This window comes from Electrophorus electricus, chromosome 7, assembly GCF_041902795.1.
Source record: "Electrophorus electricus isolate QZ-2024a chromosome 7, ASM4190279v1, whole genome shotgun sequence".
NCBI lineage: Eukaryota > Metazoa > Chordata > Actinopteri > Gymnotiformes > Gymnotidae > Electrophorus > Electrophorus electricus.
This window is the reverse complement of record NC_137503.1, coordinates 9775911-9800358: the sequence shown is the minus strand read 5'-3', so window position 1 is coordinate 9800358 and position 24448 is coordinate 9775911. Positions and strand designations below refer to the sequence as shown.

The 24448-nt window shown below is 36.9% G+C and overlaps 1 protein-coding gene across 1 annotated transcript in view; it reads right to left on the bottom strand.

The window, feature by feature from the left end:
• Positions 1-13308: 13308 nt before the first annotated feature.
• LOC113569668 (metabotropic glutamate receptor 4-like) overlaps positions 13309-24448 on the bottom strand; it is a 94306-nt gene continuing 83166 nt past the window's right edge. Inside the window, exons 10-12 of the mRNA XM_026997632.3 lie at positions 16138-16387; positions 14603-15485; positions 13309-14433 (exon numbers count right to left, since the gene is read on the bottom strand). Coding sequence (XP_026853433.2) covers positions 15436-15485; positions 16138-16387 — 300 coding nt within the window. The 3' untranslated portion in view covers positions 13309-14433; positions 14603-15435. The remainder of the gene's footprint in view (positions 14434-14602; positions 15486-16137; positions 16388-24448) is intronic.

Below are 24448 nucleotides of genomic sequence, written 5' to 3'. Positions count from 1 at the left end.
GAAGAAAACATCTGTGTTTTCTTCCTTCGAGAACTCCCTGGTATCACCATCCGAACCTGCTCATAGCCTGGGCATAACTTTGGACAACCAGTTGTCATTCTCAACTCATGTTTCAAATCTAACCCAGTCTTGCAGATTTCTCCTTTGTAACATACGAAGGATTCAGCCCTTTCTCTCGCAGGAAGCTACCCAGGTGCTTGTGCAGTCTTGTAATCTCAAAGCTAGACTACTGCAACTCACTACTTGCTGGTCTTCCTCTAAGAGCCATCAAACCTCTACAACTTGTCCAGTATGCTGCAGCACGATTGGTCTTCAATCGTCTGAAGTTTAAACGTTACTCTGCTGCTGCACTCCCTTCATTGGCTTCCAGTAGCTGCATGCATCAGATTTAAAACGTTGATGCTTGCCTACAAAGCCAAAAATGGACAAGCTCCTTCATACATGAGATCAATGGTCAAAGCCCGATCTGTACCTCGAGTACTTTGAACATCATGACTTGAAATACCGTGTTTCAGGTCTCATGGAAGACAAGAATTGAGACTATTTTCTGTCCTGGCTCCAAGATGGTGAAATGAACTTCCACTTACAGTATGTGTGGAACATTTAAATGACCACTGACCCTGCTCCTATATTGACTAACCAAATTAATACTTATTGTAGAGTATTATTACACTGATGTTGTCTAACAAACTCTAGTACTATTGTTTATTGCACTTATCATTGTTTAAGATAGACCTTATGTATTTTGTACTTCTAGGCATCGGCAGTAATCCCTGTATTTCTACAGTATTCTAGATCATTGGTATATTGGACTCTAACCTACTGCACTGGCTAGGATGTATTCTATGAGTAAATGACAAAGCACCTTTGTAAGTCAGTCTGGATAAGAGCGTCTGCTAAATGCCATACATGTAAATGTAAATGTAAACAAGACTTTGTTTAACCTCAAGAGCAAGAGCATTAGGTATTGATCATGAGTAATAATGAATACAAAGATAAAAAGTCTTTACAAAGTTATGGCACAAATACAATGATTCCTTTTGCATTAATAATATTTAGAGTGTGCTTTGATCAAAGCAGATAAAAAATGTCTAAAACAAAACAGACAGAGTTCAGATCATTCAAATACCTTACATAGTGTGTTGTTTCTATCACTGAGGTCAAGTCAAGTTAATTAACTTCAGAATTTTTGCAGTTACGAAGCAAACAGTAAAGGTTTAAGGAATTCCATGGCAGCCCCTAAAAACCCTTCTGTGTGGAAAGTATTAGGTTATTATTACTTTGAACTAAGGTACTGTCTAGAAGAATAACTGTAAGTTCAACATGTTTAAAGAGAAATATAATTTTCCATGAAATCAACATGTAACAGGAAAGTTTAACAGGTAATAATGTAGGGCCATGACAACATTGATCTGCAGTAACCTTTCCAAACCACCAGGAGTCTCGCATGTACCAATACTGCCACAAAACAGCATAACTGTCTTAAGGATGGGATTTAATAGCTATCATGTATATTTATATTTAATATCTAACATTTATATTGGGTCATTTATATTGGGTCATCAAAATAAAGATTTGATTATTTATGGTATTGGAATAAAGTTACTTACCTCAAAAGGTCTGAGCTTAAGGAATATATATATATATATATATATATATATATATATATATATATATATATATATATATATATATAGAGAGAGAGAGAGAGAGAGAGAGAGAGAGAGAGAGAGAGAGAGAGAGAGAGATTATGGTGAAGCAGTTTTTGTGGTGGTTTAAACACACCTGCTGTGCATCTGAATATTTGTCTTTTATTGTTCGGAATTACTATGTAGCTTTTATGAGATATATTTGATAAGAAGTTCACATGTGAAGCTGGTGTCAACAAATTATGCTCTACTTGAGATATGTTCTTTGCATGGGAAATGAATGCCTCAAACTAAAATAGCACAAAAAGGATAGAATGCTTTTATACTGCCATTCTTTATACTAAGTTTAGTAAACTTGGCAAAACTAAAGGTTTATCTCTTACAATATTTGTGAAGAATTTGTCAGTGTAACCGTTAGAAAATGGAATAGCACCTGCCTGACTCACATGTCGCCATCTTAAAAGTTTAACCATGACGCCTGCAAATCTACTTCCTCTCCAGAATTTGCCGTTTTAAATGTGGTCAGACATACTTGGAAACAGCATGCAGTGTAGGCTGTAGCTGGTAGCTGATGATAAGAACACTTTAAGCTGCTATGAAATGCACATAATGCCATGGGCTAACAAACAACATGCGGTAATAAGTTAATAGTAACAGTTTCACTTCATCTTTTATATTTTCAATGGTTGTCACTGATTTTGCATATCACAGTATGCTAATTTACTAATTCAAACATTCATCACTGTCTGTTTTGCAAAGTTCAACAGTGTAATTTAAATTTTGAGGAATTTTATCCTGAAACAGACTGACCAGCTCTGTTCAGTGAATTCAGCTGCTTGTGTGTGTCTGAATATACTGAAATCAGCCAACATTTACATTTTACATTTACATTTAGCCAAGAACTAAATCTAATAGTTTAAACTGAATTAATCTAATCATGGTGAGGATTTGATTATTTATTTGCACAAAATAATGCTTGCATTTATGTGTTTACTCCACATTGATTCTGGCCATGTTTGGTAATGTTTGGTCTGAATTAAATTCAGCAATAGCATTCATTTGAATCAGTCTTTCCCAGTCCAGTACTCAGGGAATTCCGTAGAGTCCACATCGTTACAGTCTGCTTTGAGGGTGAGCGTATGATCCATGTATAATAGTTTTGCTGTCAGAAGTCCAACTGAGATGTCTGGTTGTGAGGATCAAATTTAAACATTGCAGAATAAAGCTGAATATGTAAATCCACACCACTATTATGGCAAGCCAAACTTATTTCTCTTTTCATGCTTGTTATTAATGAACTTTTAATGCACTTTTATCGATATATATAATAAATACACTAAAATCAGGATAGTCTGACATGACTTTTTAGTAAGAGAGGAACATTGAAAGTTAATAATAGTGTTGCCAAGCAGGAAGGGGGTGGTCCACACTCAGCACCTTGGACTGCATATGCATGTCTTCCTGTTTGCTAATAACTGCCAATAAAAAATGCCTTGTGTGACACAGGTACCAAATCATTTGCAGATGATTCTGAATGTTAAATTGAAACTTCTTCATTCTATAATAAGTTGTGTCTGCATATGCATGTGATGTTTTAGATATTCACCATATATAGTACTGAACGAAGGTCTTGGGTCTCATTAAATATTATTGGCTTTTTATCTCAGCAGTAAGTGTTTGTGTGCAAAAAACATTACATAATACATAAATAAACACTAACACAAGAAAACATTAATACAAATATTTTAGTTTTCCAAAAAGATATTAATAACTTGTGAGGTGGATAGAAGAACACAGTTTTGATTGAGTGAACACAGGCCTCCACTTGAGGTTTGACTTGCAAAAAACCTTTAGCATGACAATGATCTCCAACACATTGAAACACACGTGCATGTAGTTTGGGATGAATATAGCCCCAGCCTCCAAGGCAGCCAGTGTCAAAAGAAACATGGAATAATTTATAACATCATAAATGATATAAACAACATCAAATGATATAAATAAGCTCATACAAAGATCATTTCAATCAGCACTTTTTGTACTTATTAAGTAATTTCAAATATAATAAATAAACACATCCAGAAAGGGAATATGTAGGTAATATACCATGTAATGTGTGTGTGGGTGTGTGTGGGTGTGTGTGTATGTATATATATGTAGGTAATATACCATGTAATGTGTGAGTGTGTGTGTGTGTGTGTGTGTGTGTGTGTGTGTGTATGTATGTATATATATATATATATATATATATATATATATATATATATATATATATATATATATATATATATATATATATATATATATATACACACTTACAGGTCACTTTACTGGGTGCACCCATACACCTGCTCATTCAAGTAATTATCCAATCAGTCAGTTATGTAGCAACAGCAAAATGTATAAACTCTTGGCAAAGAAATGGGTGAAAAGCTTCAGTTAATCTGTACAAAAATTCTCAAAATGTGAAAAATATGATGTGATTGACATTGACATGGTTGTTGGTGCCGGACAGGCTGGCCAAGTTTTTCCAATATTGCTGGTCTCCTGGGATTTCACACAAGAGTCTTCAGAATTTTCACAAAAAGGCATGAAATATAGAGAAATTAGGAGAGCAGTGATTCAACACCTTGATAATCAGAGACCAACTGAGCATCATTTGAATGACAAGGACTAACTGAGTATTGTTGATGACCGTGTGCATCTCTTCATGGCCACCATTTACCCATCTTATTATGGCTACTTCCAGCATGATAATGTAGTATGTCATAAAGTACAAGTCATCACAAACTGGCTCTATTGCCATGACAATGAGTTCAACTTACTTCAGTAGCCTCACCAGTCAGCATATCTAATCCCCACAGAGCACCTCTGGGATATAATAGAATGGGAGAGTTGTGGCATCAGTTTTCAGATGACAAATCTGCAGCAATTATGAAATGTAGTCAAATCAACATGGAACAAAATCTTAAAGGAATGTCTTAAAGGAATATATATTATCAGCATATAAGGTTAGTTTATTGCAGGAATGACATACCTAGGGACAATCAAGTGCTTAGTGTGTTTATTTGATAGTAAGCACTTAAAAATTAATACGTTGCCTAGCACTGATAGTTATATAGCAGTTAGATTTGTGCATGGGGGTAATATATTGGGGAGCAAGTGCAGGCTATGAATATTGGTAGATGGGGTGAAGTGCATGACTGGAAATTGCTAGCAGATGTAGGTTAAAAACGATGTAGCTGCATGTAAGCCTGGTAGAGACAGGTGTAGTGCAGTTTGGCCTTAGGGGCTGTAAACTAAGGGTTGCTATGAAGGCATTCTCAAAAGTAATTGAAAGGGCTAGTCAGTGGTTGTGGATAAGTAGTGCACAGAATAGTTAGGGAAATGCACTATATAGGTGGAACAGCTGAGGTGTTTGGTGTTTCAGAAACATGGAGGACTGGGTTAGTGTGTAGACTGTTGTGTCATGTCATTGTGTAATGTAGTATATCCAGATGGAACCGGTGCAACTGAGCGTGCATTAATAGTGCCAGTGGCTTTAGTCACCGTGAAACTCTAACTAGATTGGTATAGGATATTTAACATTTTATCCTGTGTATAATTACAATTATATCCCAGTTTTTAAATGACATTTTTAACCAATGGTTAGGTCCTTACCTATGTTTGTTAAAGAATCATCACATTTTCAAGAAATCCTTGACCACCTAAAAGAACAAACCTAAAAGTACTTTTTAAATGAATATTAAAAGTTTATATCCAGTCATCCCTAATGAAGATGGTTTAAGAGCTTTGAAGTTTTTTTCTTGATGCAAGACCTGATATGAACCCTCCTATAGATATTCTCTTGAGACTCTCAGAACTTTTATTACTTCATCTTATGCAAACCTCCTTGTTGGATTTGTTGAGATACATTTTTGAACAATATACTGGACCTGTATCCACAGTATGTCTGATATACATTGATGACATTTTAGGTATTGATATGTGCACATTTGAAGAGCTCTAACTGTTAATTTATTCCTTCTCAATGTTCAACCAAGCTTTGGAATATGCATGTATTGCACACCCTAAAATTATATTTTGGGGGGTATTTTCCAGTTAAGTCTGAAAATTTAGATTTAACTACCAGCATTATTATAAACCTACAAACTCTCATTCTTATTTGCAATACCACTCTTCACATTCCAAGGCTGGCAAAAACTACATCCCTTACTCACAGATATTAAAACATTGGCTAATATTATACTTAAAATCCTCCAGCATGATGCATCTCTTTCATTAATTTCCTACAGGTGAGACAAAACATGATTGCCAAGAATGACATAAATGACCAGTCAAATAATAACTGTGGTACCATAGCCTTCAAATGCTGTAGATGTGCTACACAAAAATGTATTAACACAGCAGCTAAAAATAATTGGCATTCTAAAGATTCAATCTTATCACCTATTCCTTCTCATGTATTACTGCAGGAGTTGTCTATTGTATTTGTTACAAGAGATGTAATCATCTTTATATTGGAGAAACCAAGAGAAGGCTTAATGATCATATTATGCAACACCTTTGTACCATTATAATTAAGTATTTGTTGTTTTCAGTGGCAAGGCATTTTAATGCTAATGGGTATAGCATTAATAACATATCATATCTGTTTACCTTGCCAGTTGTTGCTATAGTAGCAATGAACTTGAATCTCAAAGAAAAAGAACAGATATACACTTACTGAACTTTAGAACCACATAGAATGAATGTTATGATTTAAACATCTACATTTACTATCATAAACTGGTTTCACCTCCTAGAACTTCAGAAATATTTTGCTTGCACAACCTCTGTTCGAAAGGAACAGAGGTTGACTACTTCTACATCTTTTACTACAGTACACTACAGTTACTCCCTGGAATCTTCTTCATAAGTCATAGAGTCAGAGAAAATAAGGAAAATTTATAGAAGACATATACATTTTCTGCCAGTATATGCATTATTGATGCAGATTATTAATGCATCTTATTAATACTTTTTCTCATGACATCATGTCAAACAAGCCGGAACCGTAATATTTGAAAAAAAAGAATGTTATTAATATTTTATGAATGCACTCTATCTTGCGCAACCAATGCTCAGACCTACCTCAGGTAAATTTATTTTTATATTTTTAGACATTTCCTATCTAAGCATCATAAGCACCACTGAGTACATACCTAAGTCTAAACTGATCAGTGGACACAGTAGAATAAAGAATGCAGGCATGGAGACTTTTGAACAGATGGATTCTGACAGACATAATTACTGACTAACAATGAAAACAGGTTATTATTTGCACTGCTCTCTTTCTTCTTCCTTTTTTGGCACATGTGCACCTGCAAATCATTCACTTTAATCCCTGTCCACAGAACTTATTAAATGGTGGGATGCGGTGACAAAGAGCCATGTCCCTTATCTCAAGTTTCTTGAAAGGTCTGGGGGCATATTGCATCACTTCCTCTGATATTACCATGTCCATATGCCAATCATTGGCAAAGAATTTTAGACTGCTATGACTCAGAGATCAGTGTGCCACATCTTCTAGCCATGGAAATCCTGTTCTGTAGAACAAAAATAACATGTCATTTATAGTGCAGGGTTTACTTGAATATAAATTTCAAGTGTTGACAGCAGTTGATTGTGGGATGCTTGTTGTGACTTGTCCATCATAATGTCCAGGTAGGCTGCATTGTAAACTATTTGCCCTGATGTCCTGGGTTACGCTGTTTTGCATAAACAATCAGTTCTTGATGTACTAGTTCATTCTGCCGAGAGAGATGGCCCAGTAGTATAAAGTCTTGTATCTGTGTTGGTAGGGATATATGAATTTGGTGATTATGAGTGACATATTTTGTGCGTCTATGTTGAAACCAGTGGTTGCCCTTCAAACACTGAATATTGTAGCTGTGATGGACCAAGCCACGAAGGAGAAAACTACAGCGTGTCAGTCTCTCCTGGGGCTATCAGTCCTTACACTGAGTCTCCTATTTATTAGGTACACCTAGTCTATAGCTGTGTTTATAAGCTACAGGTCTTTTTAAGATCACTTTTAGATACTCATAGGTTAATTGTCTCACAGCAACTTGTCTTATTCTTTGCACAGTCCTGTCATGTTTCCCATTGATTCTTATATGAATGACCTATTTAAAGAAATTGGCAGATGAGATCTGGATATTTTGTGCATGGATATGTATTAGGTTATGGTGTATTTATACATTTTTGCATAAACAGGATTAACCAGAGCTCTTAGAGCAAGGCTAGGCAATGTTACCCACAAATGGCTTATGATGCAGCAGCTTTGTGTATAAACCAGGTTTTTGATTCCACTTGTTTAATCAGTTTAGTCTGTATGTGTTCAAACAACTGATTAGTTTGAAGATGAACCGACTGATTAAACTGATTATCAATTTATTAAACATCCAATACTCCTGCCTGGTTGGAATGAAAACCAGTGGCATAGCTGGCCCTTTGCAGATAAGATTATCTATGCCAGTTTTAAAAAATGTATATTAAAATTATCCAAGTAACACATTCCCTTTGGTTAATTGGATTACTTAGGTCACTCATGAAAAAAGCCAAAAAAGGTTGACACAGCACACATATTTGCATTTAGCTTGCAAAAAAACATAATAATCAGGTATTTTTTGCCTGTGACAAAACCAGTGAAATGTTTCCTCCACCCTTTGGTGTTTCTGAATTTTGCTATGAACACAAGACAGCTCCTTACTAGGTCATTCAAAACATTCCAAGGATTCATTACAGACAGACCTTCGGTAATAGGCCACTTTCAACAAAAAGATTCACTGCACCAAGATTAAACTGCTTCACAAGATGATGTTTCATCAAGGTGTTTCTTAATAGAAGTGCTATTTCTGTATTTTTTGTATAGTTTATTTTCAGAGATTATCTGCTTTCTTCAGAATGGCAGTGTAGTTTATAGGTAACTGCAGATTTTTTGTTGTTAATGTATCACACTGAATTTGAAATGGAATATTGACTATAAAGTGCAAAATGTCAGCTTTAAATAGACGGTTTTCACTTTGATATTGAAACTCCATTGTGATTCATGTAGGAATTAAAGCCATTTTTTATCCTCTTATTTCAGGAGACCATGAGGAATTGGACGTCCAATACTCACTCAGTTTGCCAGCAATGCGTCAATATGCTACAGGACACTCGTACAGTCGGCCAACTGTCTTCAGAGTACAATAGTGGTGTCAATATACAATTGACGATTACAAACAGTTATACACTACAACTATAGTGCACTTAATAAGGTTTAATATAATATACGATTGGAGCTTAGGCAACTGCAGCAACAGTGACAGGTGCTGAGAGGTTAAAATAGGCAAAAGGTGAGTAAGTATGCAGTTCTCTGTGCTTGGCATCATGCTTACCCTTCTTACTTAGCCAAAGAGAGAAATGTGACCCACGGACCGAAAACAATCATGCTTTGTGTGGCAGGGTGGAACACATTCTTATGATGTTTTCTTAGTCAATTGATCTTACAGAATGTGTCTTTGAGTGCTCCAGATTTTCAAAGATAAACCAAAATTTGTCCTTGAGTGCTTTAGATTTACACTCACTGGCTTGGTTCAGCTCTTTGGCAAAACAGACATAATGCATAATATCTCTGCAAGAGCCACTAGAGCCATCTAGAGTGCTGTTGTAGTTGATTAGAGATCTAAATAGTACACAACAGTAGCATGGGGTGTTTGAGAGCACCTGTTAAGATTTTTGTTAGTCATTTTAGAACAGTTCAAGGGCTGAATTACTCTGAGGCATCAGAGTCATCAGCGACTCATTAATATGAAACATTAAAATGAATTTACGACAGCAGTAAATGATGCAAGGTTATTTGGTCACACAAAATGTAAAATGCTATGAACTTATTACATCTTATCAAAACAACCCACTTTTTAAATATAGATTGCTTTGATGGGCTTTGGAGAAATTACATATACCAGCAGAAAGACAACTTTTCAATTTGCACATGTCATATACACACACCACTGACTTTATTATGCTTTACAGAGTTGGCAGCTGACCTGTAAATTGTTAATCCCTGGTCCATTTCTGAGTACATGACCACTGGTGACCAGACATAATTTGGGTGGCAGACAATTGGCAGTGGTGTGTTAGTGAGAGTGGAACTGTTGCGAATGTTTCAGACATAGCAGTGTAGCTAGAGTTTTTATTAGTGTCAGTAACATTACTGGGCTGGGAGAAGACAGCTAACTGAAAATATCCAGGCTCCAGTAGTTCTGTGGTCAAAAACTGACCAGTGACATAGAGTTAAAAGATGCTGAACATAATCTGTTCACAGAAACAGATGGGCTGTAGTCTGTAACTGAACATCTATAAATGTGTTTCAAATAAATAGTCTGAATGCAGTGGGTGGTGAGTTTATATTGCTTCAGGAAGAAAATTATTAATATAAATCAGGGTTACTCTCAAAAGGTTTCAGCTTTGAAAATTCTACCAATTGATCTATACTTGCAAAACATCTGAACACAACAAGATATTATTTTATAAATTGTAACTTTTAATTTATAAGTTTTAACTCTTACAGTATACTTTATACTGTTGTTGAAAACTCAGCAGCCCCAGTACAGAAGACAGTATGGATATGTAGACACAGACACACACACACACACACACACACACACACACACACACACGCGTGTGTGTGTGTGATCAATATGAATTATAAAGTCATGAAAATGCTACTGTATTCTTAAACTACTTATAAAAAACACTACAGGTGTATTATTTAAAATACTACGGTTGTCCGCAAACATTTAATAACCAACATTAGAAATTAATTTCTAAAACAGGTTCTCAACAAAATAACTCTAGTTTTCAATCAGCCAAAGAACCACCAGTCATACTGCACAACTTCTCACCTTTTCACAATCACCCATTCATTAGTAATCATCAGCCCTTTTCACTGCTCTTATTTGAGTCCCACAGGTGCCCTTCTCCAGTGCTTCGCATTCCAGCCTCTACAGCCGACTGCGCTGCTGTTTGCAATGCTGCTTATCCCTACTTTTGTTGCTGGCGCCACTGCTTTCTCCTGTTTTCTCTGTTTTTTGGACTTTTCATTAAAATAGGTTCTGTGTTACATCCACTCATATCTTGCCCTGTGTCTGCAACATGTCATATCTTTTTTAAATCATGCCTCAAGATGTCATATGAAATCAAAGAAACGGTTCTGCTAATCCAAGCTAAAAATGGCTAATATTTTCAATTTTTTATCGTGCTCTCATTTTTTTTATTGTGATCTTTGCTTGCAGGTTTGTTTGATGCGCCAGGGAAAGATGTCAACATGTTTCTCTCTATTTCTATACATTGACTCACACTGAGGTAGTGATGCTATGCAACCCCCAGAATGGTTATATGCTAGTTGTGAGATATATATAAATCTATACCAAATGTAAGCAACACTGGGGAGAGTGGCTCATATGCAGCCAGTCTGTGCAACTACAGTCAGAGATTGACAGACACTGACTGACAATAGTCCCTGTCCCAAATTGATATTTATCCTCCTATAATATTTTTGATGTTTTCTAAATTTAGTACTAAAACAGAACATTTTAAGTTTATTTTTTCAGCCCACACTATGTATATTGTTAACTGACATATACTTATATACACTTATTGTAAAAAAAGTATGTATATATATATTCAAAAAAGATTTCAGGTGATGTTGAGATATTCCAAATTTCAGTGAAGTTTATATAAACTGGTTCCTCCTACCACTGATTGAGAAGCACTTTGCTTGCAAAGCTGATGAAGGATCTCTGTTTGAAACATTCTGTTTCTCTGGAAACTCTATCTATCTATCCTCCCTCTCTCTCTCTCTCTCTCTAGATAGATAGATAGATAGATAGATAGATAGATAGATAGATAGATAGATAGATAGATAGATAGATAGATAGATAGATAGATAGATAGATAAGGTTGTTGTTGCACTTAGAAATATACATACTTACTTTAAAAATGTACAGTGTAAGATGTTTGCACATATTTGGCTTCAGGAATATACCTATTCAGTGTCCAGCAGTGGTTTGCCAACTTATAGATCCACTATACTTTGTAGTGCTTTTCTATACTATATATATTGATATGTGGCAAGGAAAAATGATACAGGTCATTACTAGCTCACCCAAAATATTCCAAGGAATTGTTACAGAGACAGATGTTTGGTAGCAGATCACTCTCAACCTAAATATTCACTACATGAGGATTAAACAGCTTCACAAGATCATGACATAGATCACGACATAAAGGTTTCTGAATTGTTTTGTATAATTTATTTTGAGAGATTATCAGTAAAAATAAAGTTCTCTGGAGACAGTTACAAATGCAACAATGAGTATAACGTGCAAAATGTTAGGTTCAGTTAGAGTATTTTCACATATCAAAACTCTGTATGTGATCCATGTAGAAATAACAGCCCTTTTTACCCCCTTATGCAGTGGAAACCCAATGCTCATTTTATCTTCACCAGCAATGCATCAGTAAATCTGTACCAAATCCTGCACAAAAGAATGAAGTCTAGAGTTGTTCCAGATGTGGCATTTTCAATGGGAGCCTGTTACTGTCATCCCTCGAGATGAGGATCAAAGAAGTATTAGTGTCAGTAAAACAGAGGTATGCTACAGGACTCTGGTACAGTCAGTCAACTGAATACATTAATTATATTCCTAGCCAAAACACTCTTGACATAGGAGCTGTGTCAAAATCAACATTGCTTGTTGGTACATTGTTATGAAGCAAGAATACCCTGATGATAAACAACCAGGCAAACTATGGAATACTTTTAAGCAAGAACAGAAAGGCCAAGCTGTGGTTTAATAAAAAATTTTAAAAAGCCTGTAGGGTTGTGGGCTTTATCTTATGAATTAATAAGATAAATACAAACCTTTGCCATATTGATAGAATGAGGAAAGATGGAGGCATGTATAACTGCCACCTGTGCTAGATAAAACGGAGATCTTCATTGTTAAAGAGAGAAGCATTATTAACTAGCCAAGTCACTCACTTCGTCTGAGCCAAATTGAGCACACCAGGCTAGAGAAATAAAGGCTCCTCAAACAAGTAGGAACTAACACTGGCTTATTTACAGGCCTAGCAGAAGATTACCAGGTAAGATACTCAACTCCTAGGAATGTCTATGGATCAACTTTAAGCAGTTAGTGATTTCTACTTTGTTGTGAGAACTATGTAGGCCAGTAATTTGTATTTTTATGGTTCAATCAGTATAGGCGTAACATACATAACATTTCAAAATTCTGATATTGAAAATTTCTTGTTTCACTTCAGGCACAATTTTCTGAATTACAGAACCAAAAGCAATAAAAATTACAATTTTATTACTACATAATAGCATAATGTTATTACTGCATAATTTAAACCTCATTAAAATGAGATAACAGGCTTTTTAAATTAAACTGAACCTCAGTATGGTTGTCAGAACTGAATGGGCGAATGAGCCGTTTTGAGTAACTGAACCATACTCCAGAAGAGATGGGATACTGATGAGCCCTTCACCCACCTCATTCCTAAAAAATGGAGGCCAAAGTCCATGTTTTTTTTGTTTTTTTTCCTTTTTATTTCTGCATCATCACACACATTAATAATGGATGGAAAAAACATGTCAGTACATAGGTACACACTCACTCAAACAAACAAACAACCAAATCAGAGCACAGTAAAGTAGTATATTTAAAAATGATTTGGTCAGTATTTTGAAGAATGATTGTACAGTTCTATATTCAGCAACATTATTCAGCATATTTTAACAGTGGTGGGCAAAGTACACACATTCTGTATCTGACGTGAAAGAAAAGTTGCCCTTGGTAAAATCTTATCCAAATAATAGTAGAGGTCCTCTGTTTAAATGTTCATTTGATTTAAAGTACAAAAGTACTACTACATGTACTTAAGTATCATAAGTACTGTGGTGTATAATAGCTATAATATTGTTAGATCTGTATTAGATATATTCCCTCTTCTTACTTAATCAACCTATTGTAGGTAAGAAGGTTCTAATGTCACTCACTGGGCACACAGATGTGTTAGTAAGAGTTCATTGCATCACTTTCATATTGATGTTAATTGACATGATGTTAATCATCATGAGTATCCAACATGCTGGTGAACAATTTCCATTAGGGAGAATTAATTGGCTGCAGACATGAATGGAATTTGAGAACAGGCAAACTTTCATTAAAAATTTAATAAAAAAAACCAAAACACATTTGCACGGAATGGCAGTGAGCACTATATAACACGTGAACATTCTTGGACATTAATTACAGTGTTATATAATGAGTAACAATAAGTAACAATGCATCCTCTGTGTATTTAATGTATACACTGTCTTCCATTATGTAAGTGCATGTATGTATTGGATATTAAACAGTGTTACTCAATATATTACACTGGTGGTGTAATGTAAATCATTAGCAAAAAAAGCAATTTAGGTACAGAAACAGAATACAGATACTTTATTAATGTCCACTGCCATTGTTTCAGGATCATGTCTTTCAACAGGCAAAGACTAAAAAAATAATAACAAGAAACACAGCAAAAAAGTAGAATGCAGAAAATAACCTCTCTCCTCCTGAGATTAGTCTCACTTTGATGTATCGCTTTGAGTTAACAGATGTTTCTTTTAGGATTCACCATACAGGCCTTGATTTCTGATGCTTTCTCCACAGGAAACTGCATCGCCACAAATCTGCATTACCTACAAATAAATTTTTATTAGTACTGAAATTCCAGAAATAAAATATCAACATACAATATCTGCTAATGGCAGATGTTATGGTATGTTTCCAAATACAAAACTCTTACTGACTGTTTTATATTTAACAACAAAATTACCAAATGTCTAAGTGTCAATTAAATCTATTTACCATAACGCAGAGCTCATCTTCTGCTCTGGTGACATCTGTCATGTTTAGGGGTCCAGTCAATCCAAGGCCCTGTCTAAGACAACTATTTTTCCTTTGTCCATCTTGAATCTGACTTGGCCAAGAGCAAACAGTTGACAGTATGATATTTCTATACCCCAAAACTGAGAGAAGGCTTTAGTCTTGCAGTGTCTTTGAAACACAGCTGACCAAGCTTGAACTGCAGATAGGAAATGCAGAGGCAGACTTAAAGGAGACTGAGTAAAGGGTATTTGGAGAGACTAACTTGTTCAGCACAACAGTGTCCATACAGGATCTCAAAACACTGCCAATCAACCATGTCAAATGCTTGCTAAATCCCTATTCAGCATATGCAAGTGGACATGTTCGCAGATCAATTAGAACATAGAAGCATTGCATACATGTTTACTGTTACATTCACTGGTTAACACATGCACCACTGTTCATAACAATTTTGGGGAGAAGTTCTTTTCCAGGGGATTGATATTTTCCATGTTTGCACTGAAACTCATCTGTACACTGAAGTCCATAGCAGTGACTTGCATTTGCTTCTTGTGCTTTTATGGTTTTATGGTTGGGCAGATCCTTCAGGATAACTGGATAAACCTTTCAGGTATGTTTGTAATAGTCCCAGCCTGTTAACATGTCCCCTCATTATCTTCATCTGACTTCATTCATTGAAATATTTCTTCTTGGTTGCCCAAGGTCTTTTTTTTTTTTAAAATATGTCTCCCCCTTATAAAACAAACCATATGAGTGGCCAACCGTGATGCACTCTCTTCCCATCATGCTTCTCCGTTTCCATTTGTAAATTGTTAGATTGCGTGGTTGCTGTAGCTGATATATGTTTGTTTGGGGCTAAGTCCTGAAAGAGAGGAGACAACATGGTATGTAATATACTAGAAGAATCAACTCCCTGCTTGTTAACACCAGGTCTTTTATGTGCTAATGACATTATACGATTGGAGTAGCCTGTAATCCTCCTGAATCCCATGTCTGTGGTGACAGTATATCTCTATGTGTGCTCTTCAAAGCTCTCCACCCACTGCAGATGCAAGTTGGGGGAGTATGTTTGCATAATTGTCCAAGTTATTTCTGCTGAGTCAGGCCTTTAAGCTTCTATTTACCGCTACATAAACGCTGTCTGCATTCCGCTCCCTGTTATTGATATTCAAATACTTGGAGATAAGTTCCATGTGAGACTACAAGGAAAACAGCAAGAGAACCAATTTACTTCTTGCTAATTTAAAGAGTCAATTGCAAAATGTGATAAGCTAGGCAGTTTCTTAAATATTAAACAAACTCAACAAAAATGGGCTTAACAGTTAATTGCCACCATGTTTTGCAGTGACCTAATTCTGTCGACTACATAATAGAAATCACAAAAGACAGAATTAGAGCACGACCACATATGATTTCAACACCTACATCCTGGTTTTCATAATTATTTAATTTGATTTTAAATGGACTACAATTTGAGGAATCCCTCAAATGGCAAAAAATGGGCGAAATCCCACCTTGAGTTTCCAGATTCTCGCACAGCTCAGTCTTGGCCTCTCCATTGGGCCGCAGACTGGCCTTGGGGTTGAATTTGTTGGACATAGTGGCGGCGGTGACCACTGCTTTGAGGCTGCGTGTGCTGCGCTTGGCCACGTTCTGCTCAGGGTGGAGGAGCACCACGTAGACTTTGGGCATGTAGAGTAGACCCAGAGACACAGATGCACTCAGGCTGATGGAGATGGTCAGGGTGGTTGTCTGGATGTACATCTGCCATTGGGATAAGAGTGCAAAAAGTGACAAAGAAGTCTTGACTACTGTTTTAAAACACTGATTCCTGAGAGTATATCATTCTTCTGTGAGACTGATTTTATGTAAGCTAGCCTAATTGCTTGCCCATCTAAAGGTATGAAAGTATTATCAATTCTAATAATTGATCAGTGTTCTGAAGTGCCCAGACAAGCATGCATTACCACTTTATATAAATTAGGACTTTATCTCATTCATAATTCAATATATTTAGTTTAGATGTTGAAATGCAAGTGAGAGTTGACATACTATTGATAATTAAATGTTCATTCTGTAAAGGTTATTTACTGAACCTACCTCTTCAATTGCAGAAAATGAATAAATTAATTACCTACAAGTCAGTAATTGTAAGAATAGGAAAACGGCAACCATCAAACATATAAAAGCATGCTAGTAGAGTTACTAGACAATACACCCTGTGCTTTCCATCAAAATGCATAGTTCCTGCAGGCTTGATTCATAAAGTTTTATCATCTACAGAATTCCTAGGTGATGCATTACCCCCTGAACAGTTAAGGAGCAGTGGAAATATCAATTTCTGTATTGAATCATAATTTAGTTTGAGTGAACATCTATAAAGCTCCAGAAGTGAAGTTGATATACTGCTTAAAATAAATCTGCCTTGGGACAAAAAACAGATACTGGCAGTCATTACTTGATTGTCATGCTCCCATTGTCTGATATTCCTCATTCCATCTTGCCTACTGGCTGGGTCAAGTCTATGGAAAACCACCTGACACCAACACTGCTACGATGCACCATTTACAGTCCATTTCCCCATTCTATATCACCTAATTATTAACTTTGCACACTTGTCACTCATTCAATTTCCCCTATTTAAATAATTCTGTTAAGTGCCTTTTTGAGAAATATTACAATGGTCAATGTAAGCATACCGAGCATTTTTCTTGTCTGCCACTTTGGTCCACCGACCTGTTTTATCATAGGTTGACTCTTTTCCTGATTTTGATTTATTTATTTTGTGAACATGGATCCCTTTGTTATTACAACCACTGATTCTTTTCCAATCTGTGAGCATCTGGTTAGAGTCTGTCACTTTACAGAATACTCTGCCACCATGCAGATGGTGGCTTTGGAATCATTAAACACAGTAGTCAGTAACCAAGGATGGCTCTTGGAACAGAACCGACAGTGGTTTGATGACTTCACATGGTCAGTTGGCTCTGTCACTCTACAGCAAAAAGAGCAGCAGAAACAACTTGCCCAGATTGCTGAAAGCATGAAGGAACCCACCTTCTCACTACAAAATAGGTGAATCAGTCCAAACTAGAATGCAGAGATGAGGGACTAAACTTAAATGATCATGCTTTTTGTTTGTCTTGATTAACTACTGTCTACAAGAAAACCCTGCAACACACTGTCCCAGCATGCCTGAACAAGCCCTTGTCACAAAACCAGTGGAGGGCCCTTCCCCCAATATACTCCAGCAATCGTCTCTAGAGATCCCTTCAAAGCTAGTCCTCGGTCCTAAGCCATGTTGTGTGACACTTCTCATTTGTGCCGTGAGAAGACTCTCCGCAGGTTACATGAGAACCTTTGCTTGTACTGTGGCAGAACTGGTCATGTATTATGTGACTGTGAAGACCAGGCACAGAGATCTAAAGTGCCAAACTCTGGACAGAGCATGGAGTATATGCCACGTGCTAATGTGTTTTCCCACTAAGGGTTTTTTCTCAAAGTCTCATTATGCCTGTGATGTTATACAGCATTAATTTTGTCTTGTCTTTTCAGTGTTAATTGACTCTGGTGCTGAGGGAAATCTCATACACACCTGACTTGTGGAGCTGTTGAAGCTCCAAGTTGAAACCGTACTGACACCACTTTGGCTGTAAGCCTTGGACAGGGACCCTGTAGGAGAAGGCATTATCTCTACAATAACAGCACCCATCAAAAATGGTGACCAGTGTTGTTCATACTGAACTAATTATGCTTTTTGTGGCAGATTCTTCTGATTATGATATCATATTAGGACTTCATTGGTTAATAACGCATAATCCCCTTATCTCTTGGTTGGAACATAAGATGTCTTGGTCTCCTTCTTTAGAGAGCCCATGCTCAGGCAGGATATCTACCCTGAGTATACTCACCTAAGAGACGTTTTTAGTAAAGTCAACACCACCAAACTTTCACATCACCATCCTTATGACTGTGCTATCAAGCTTGTTGAAGGCACAATTACTCCTAGATCAAGAATCTATCCATTAACCTAGGCCAAATAAAGATCTATGGATGAATACATCTCAGAAGCCCTAGCACAGGGGTTCACCCATCTCTCCACATCCCATGCAACTACAGGGTTATTTTTTGTTAGGTTATTAAGAAAGGTGGTCGTCTTTATCCTTGTTATGAAGGCCTGAATCAAATCACTTATAATCAAATCACAAATGTACCTGTTCCCATAGCCTACTATGTGGAGCCAAGTTTTTTTTACTGGATTATGAGAGTCTACATCCTTATCAGGATTAAGGAGGGCGATGACTGGAAGACTGCCATCATTACCTCTAATTGACATTATGAATTTTTGGTTATACTTCCAGGTTATGTATTCCCATCTAGAATGTTCAAATTCTAATCAATAATATACTACTTTATGTGAGTCCTATATCAAACATGTCTGTCAGGTCTTCTCCAAACTACTAGAAAACTAGTAGTGAAAACTAATGGGAAATGTGAATTCCATCTCAAAGTCATCTCAATGCTTGGATACAATATCAGCCCTGATGGCGTGGTGATCGAGATTCACAAAATACAAGTGATTGTCAATTGGCCTACACCCACATCAGTCAAGGAGCTGTAATGTTTTCTCAAGTTTGCCAAATTTTTTGGAAGTTTCAGGAACTATAGCAGCACTGCAGCCCCACTGACCACTGTCCTTCAAGGAGGAGCCAAAAAGTTCATCTGGAACCCGTAATCCATTTTTGCATTTAGAACTCTAAAAAGTACATTGAGTGCATTCTCCTCTCATGCCATGGTCAGCCTTCTCATTTGATGTACCTATAGTGAATGACTGGGTGAGGTAGAGTAAGGAGGTGTGGGAAAGCACCTACCAATGGATTGAGTGTGTCCTAAGACAACATAAAGCCCAAGTGAACCATTGCCAGGAGACCCCCACCTACCTACCAGAGTTTGACTGTCAACCATGGATTTCAAGTTTGCTTAGAGAAGCAGAAAATTACAGCCCAAATATTTCAATGCATTCCAAGTTGTTAGACAAATTAAAAAGGTTATATATCAACTCAATCTCAACTCAATAGGCTCTTCTCTCTGTTGAGGTCAGGGAAGCGCTTTCGCTCCCTGAAGACCAAGACAGAGAGACTGAAGAGGAGCTTCTTCACAAAGGCCATTCAGGCCCTGAATCAGGGAAACCGATAAACTGTGGGGACCACCACCACCATGTAACATAACTGTATATATTCAATAACTGTATATATATATTCAATTACCACCATGTAACATAAAAACTGTAAATATGTCTGTAGATTGTGTACTTACATATATACACAACCATATACATTGTACATTGTGTATATAAACATAATATACATATATTGTACATACATTGCTAATATATTTTTGTACATATATAGAATATATATATTCCTCTATGCACCCCTGTTTGGACAGAGCACTCTCAACCATTTCACTACGAGTTATATTGTGTATGACTATGTATGTGACAAATAAACCAAACTTGAAACTTGAACTTGAAACAATCTGCCCACTTAGTATTTCTAACTTTTTCTATGTGTGCTTTCTTAAGCCTGTTATTCCAGGTCTGCTGGACAAGGCCACGGCAAACGATGAGCAACCCCCTCTAGTTGTCATTGAGAGCATTCCATTCTACACTGTTTGCTGGGCTCTCAGAGATGGGCTGGGTGACTACAGTATTTGGTCAACTGGGAGGGCTATTGCCCTGAGGTGAGGAGCTAGGCTTCACCATAGGACGTCCATAGGACCTGGCAGGCTTCCAGCACTGCCATCCAGAGAAACCTGTTCCATGCACCAGAGATCATCGCAGAAGGTGGCCCAGTGCTCCTACTACTGCTGGTTCTGGCAGTAGCTCCAAAGATCATCCCATTGTGGATGTGTTAGCTCAGTGCCACAGTAGCTCCAGTGGTCACCCCATGTAGTGTCTCCTGAAGCGTGGGTTGCAGTTGTTGTGGCTGTCCTCGTTCCTAGCTGGCTCGAACTCCTTGGAAGGTCGGGGTACTGTCATGCTCCCTGTCTACTTTAATATCTCTTGTCCCATCTTCACCTACTGGCTCAGTCTAATCTAAGGAATAACACCCGACACCTGCCCCACCACAATCCACCAACTACAATCCTCTTCCCTGTTCAACATCACCCGATTACTGACTTTATATGCCTGTGCCTAATTTCAGTTCTCCTTCTTAAATTGTTCTGTTCAGTGAAATTTTGCCATTCTAAACATACCGAGTGTTCTTATCCTGTCTGCCACTTCCATGTACCAACCTATTTTGTTGTCAATTCCTGTTAATAGCACACTGGACAACAAAATCTGAACCTTTTCTGAATCCAAATCTGTTTTTAGAATTTTTGAGTGTAGTGAAGCAAAAAAACTATGGGTGATGGAGAGCATATTTATAGTCAATGTGCAAAAATACATCATGAAGAGGTATTTTTTGCAGGATGAAAAATCACTGCTGACCAGTGTTGTCTGCAGGTTTTTTCTTTATATGTTTGTTTTGGCTCTACTGTTGCTGTTTGATCATTTATGACTTTGTCTCTCCTGTATGTACTGGTTGCCTCTCTTTCTGGTTTTGATCTGTGCTCATTCTGGTAAGGAATTCACTGTGTTATTAAAATTGCTAACTCCCTTTTAATTCACAAGCACCTGGTTCGTTTCTGTCACATTACATTTATTATGTATACAAAAGGTATCTATAAATACCTTATTTCATCCATTACATGGCATTATATTTAGTTTGCAACTGTTCAAAACTGATCATTTCTTTACATTTATTTAAGCATCAAAGAAAAGCTAACCAAATTAAAGTTTTTATTCACACCGTGGCTTTTGTAATAAAGTTCTTGCACCAGAATAGTCCGTGCTCATTAAAAACCCAAAGGACACACCTCACAATGATATAAAAAAAAATAGCAAACTTGAAATAGCCACACACCCAAGTGTTATGGCATGTCTGTTTCGCTGCTTTAGGGAGGTGTGCTCTAACCACTCCTGCATACTTCATTATATTAAGGTAACTGAGTGGTTCTGGCACTGCCTTCAAACTGTGTGTAGAGAGAAGAGAAACAATAGGCTGTAGCACTGAATTTGTTACACTAGGTAAGAAGAAAAGGGCTTACTTGCAAATAGGTCTAACTGCCCCTTTATATATGTGACCCACTGCTGTGATGTTGCCCCAGTGGAGTTTACTGTCAATAAGGAGTTTTTTAGAGAACGAGTTCTTACACAAGCTGCGAGGAAAGGCTTATACTCAGGAGAAAACTCGGTGTGAAAATGAGGCCTCTTGGCAGTATAGCCACCCAAAAATAGGAAAATGAAGATAGAAAGTATAAAAAAAAGCAAATGAGAATAAAATGAATTGAACTGCATGCAGCAGTATTCATGTATATATTACTCATTTGTTGGTAAAGTAATCATGTTCAAAGTTACCTGACAATACAATAGTGATGAAATCACACACACAGTGTGTTTTATACTCAGGTAGTGATGAGTTTTGAAATACTAATCTTAAGGATATCCACTTACCAGAACAGGAAACAGGTCACAAAAATTTGAGAAGAAAATGAGAATGATGCAAAAACTGATAACTGTTTATATTGTAATAAACAATGTATACTGCGGGAGATACTCTGGTGGACAATCCATATTTGAATTTGAATAAAGCCTATCAATGTTTTCAAATTTCAAGGTGTCACTGTTTGAAATGTAATTCTGTATTATTAATCAAGTTATAATAATTTTCTTAGGCATTAAATTGTCCACTTTAGAGTGAAGGACTCTCAGCAAGGATGTTGTTTGTGTTGATAAGTCTTACACAAGTACTGTTTCATTCATTTTAGTATCAGTCTCACTGACTTGCATCTATTACCAAAGTCTTATTACATTTTACCACTAATTAGCTGTTAGTCTATTAGTCTGTAGTTAATTTAATTAAAAAAAAAATCCACACTGGTGCTTAAATATGTAGTTTAGGAATACCGAAATGATGACTGAACTGCATAGCCCAACAGAACACAACACACAGCTCACATCAGCATCTCAGCCTGAGGCGATGTATGTGCAGACACTATGACAGCAGCCTAATGAGGGATAGTAGACAAGTGAAACGGGAACAGGGGACTAAACCGGGTTTAGTCCCGAGAGACTCTGTCCCTAGTGTGTTCCAGTGCATACTCACTGCTCTACTTTCTTTTCCATTTCAGGATGTGAAAATTAGATAGTAACTTTGTCAATCATGTAATTGTAAGGTTCTGCAGGTAAATGAAGAGTGGTGAAATTAAACCTCATGTGTAATAGAGAGTGACCTATTCACATTCCTATAAAACTATGTTTTATGAATAATGAGAAGCAGAAAACGGACTCTGTAATTTGGGTAAAGGAATAAACAGAAGCAGTTAGTTTTGGTGTGGAGATTCACACCTTGACCGGTAATTGCTTAATGCTGATACAAGTGTGTCAGATATCACCTTATTAGGAATGTTACATCACAGCTGTAATTCAACTCATCTATAATTTAGACTGCATAACAATATTTCCATTGCCAGGCTAATACTCAGATGCTTTGAAATCTAAAAGTAATAAGAGAAGTGAACAAGACAGCGATCATAAATCCACAGCGGATATGGTTTCTTTCACCTGTGTGTCAAGAGATGGGTCAGGATGTTATTCGAAGATTCTTCCAGCTCTGAAATACACATGTATGTAAATAAGAGCTGTTGGTCTCACACTCGAAGAGACAATAATTATTCTGTCAGCCTCAAAATGGAGGAAGATCTCATGCAAGTGAATCATTTAGCACCATGGTGACAGCCTGCAATTCTCCCAGGTGGGGATGCCTACAAATAGCTGCCTATTCAAGGTGGGTGGCTTAGACCCAGACTTCAGTGTTGAGCACAGTCTTCCCAGTCTAAAATCTAAAATCACTTGCTGGGACTGGACCAGATGCTTTGGGAAGCCTCTGGTGGTATTCGCGGCATGTATCAGTGTGGAAGCTGATACATAGTCTTACAGTAAATTGGCAATGAGCAGCCATGTAGTCAGATAAAGTAAATCAAGAGATAGGAGGAAGTGAGGCATTTAATTGCTCTATAAAAAGATGTCATCTATGACTCCTTCTGTTTTGTTGTGCTTGTCAGCTCGATCTAATTGTGAGACATTCTTGTTTTGATATGGTAATTCTTTGTTTGTTTTAAAGATGAGTATTTGATTTTTTCTTTTTGTTTTATGTTGACATTGCAAATGAAACCAGCAGACCAGGCAAATACAAATTCCTGCTTCTGTTTGCATTTTGCTGATTGTGAAGTTCAGAAAATGAGGGAAAAAGAACAAAAACTGTAGCTGAATGGAGGTTAAGGTGGGTGCCCGTAAGAGTTTTTTCTGAGTAAGTCATCATTTTACTGTTGTGTGAGGCTGTTGTATTATTTATTGATTTTTGTATATATAAAATATAGCCTTGTGCAAAAGTAATTACTCATTTCTTTTTAAACCATCTGGCTTAATGCACTGAAGGACTCACTGCTGCAGTGAATGGAGGACTATTGGACAGCATTTAAAACATGAGTGTGCGCACAACTTAAAAAGGGGAAGGTAACCAGCAAATAAAAAATAAATGAATCCCACATTACTACTTTGTTTCATGCTCCTAAAAACAGAACTAATTAAATAACACTGAAAGTGAAGGAGGTTGACAACTGTTATCTTAAGCTACAGAAACAGAAGGGCTGTGGCTTTCTAACTGAAATTAGCAGAAAAGAGAAATGAAGTAGAGTGCATGGGGGTGGCAGACAAAATTC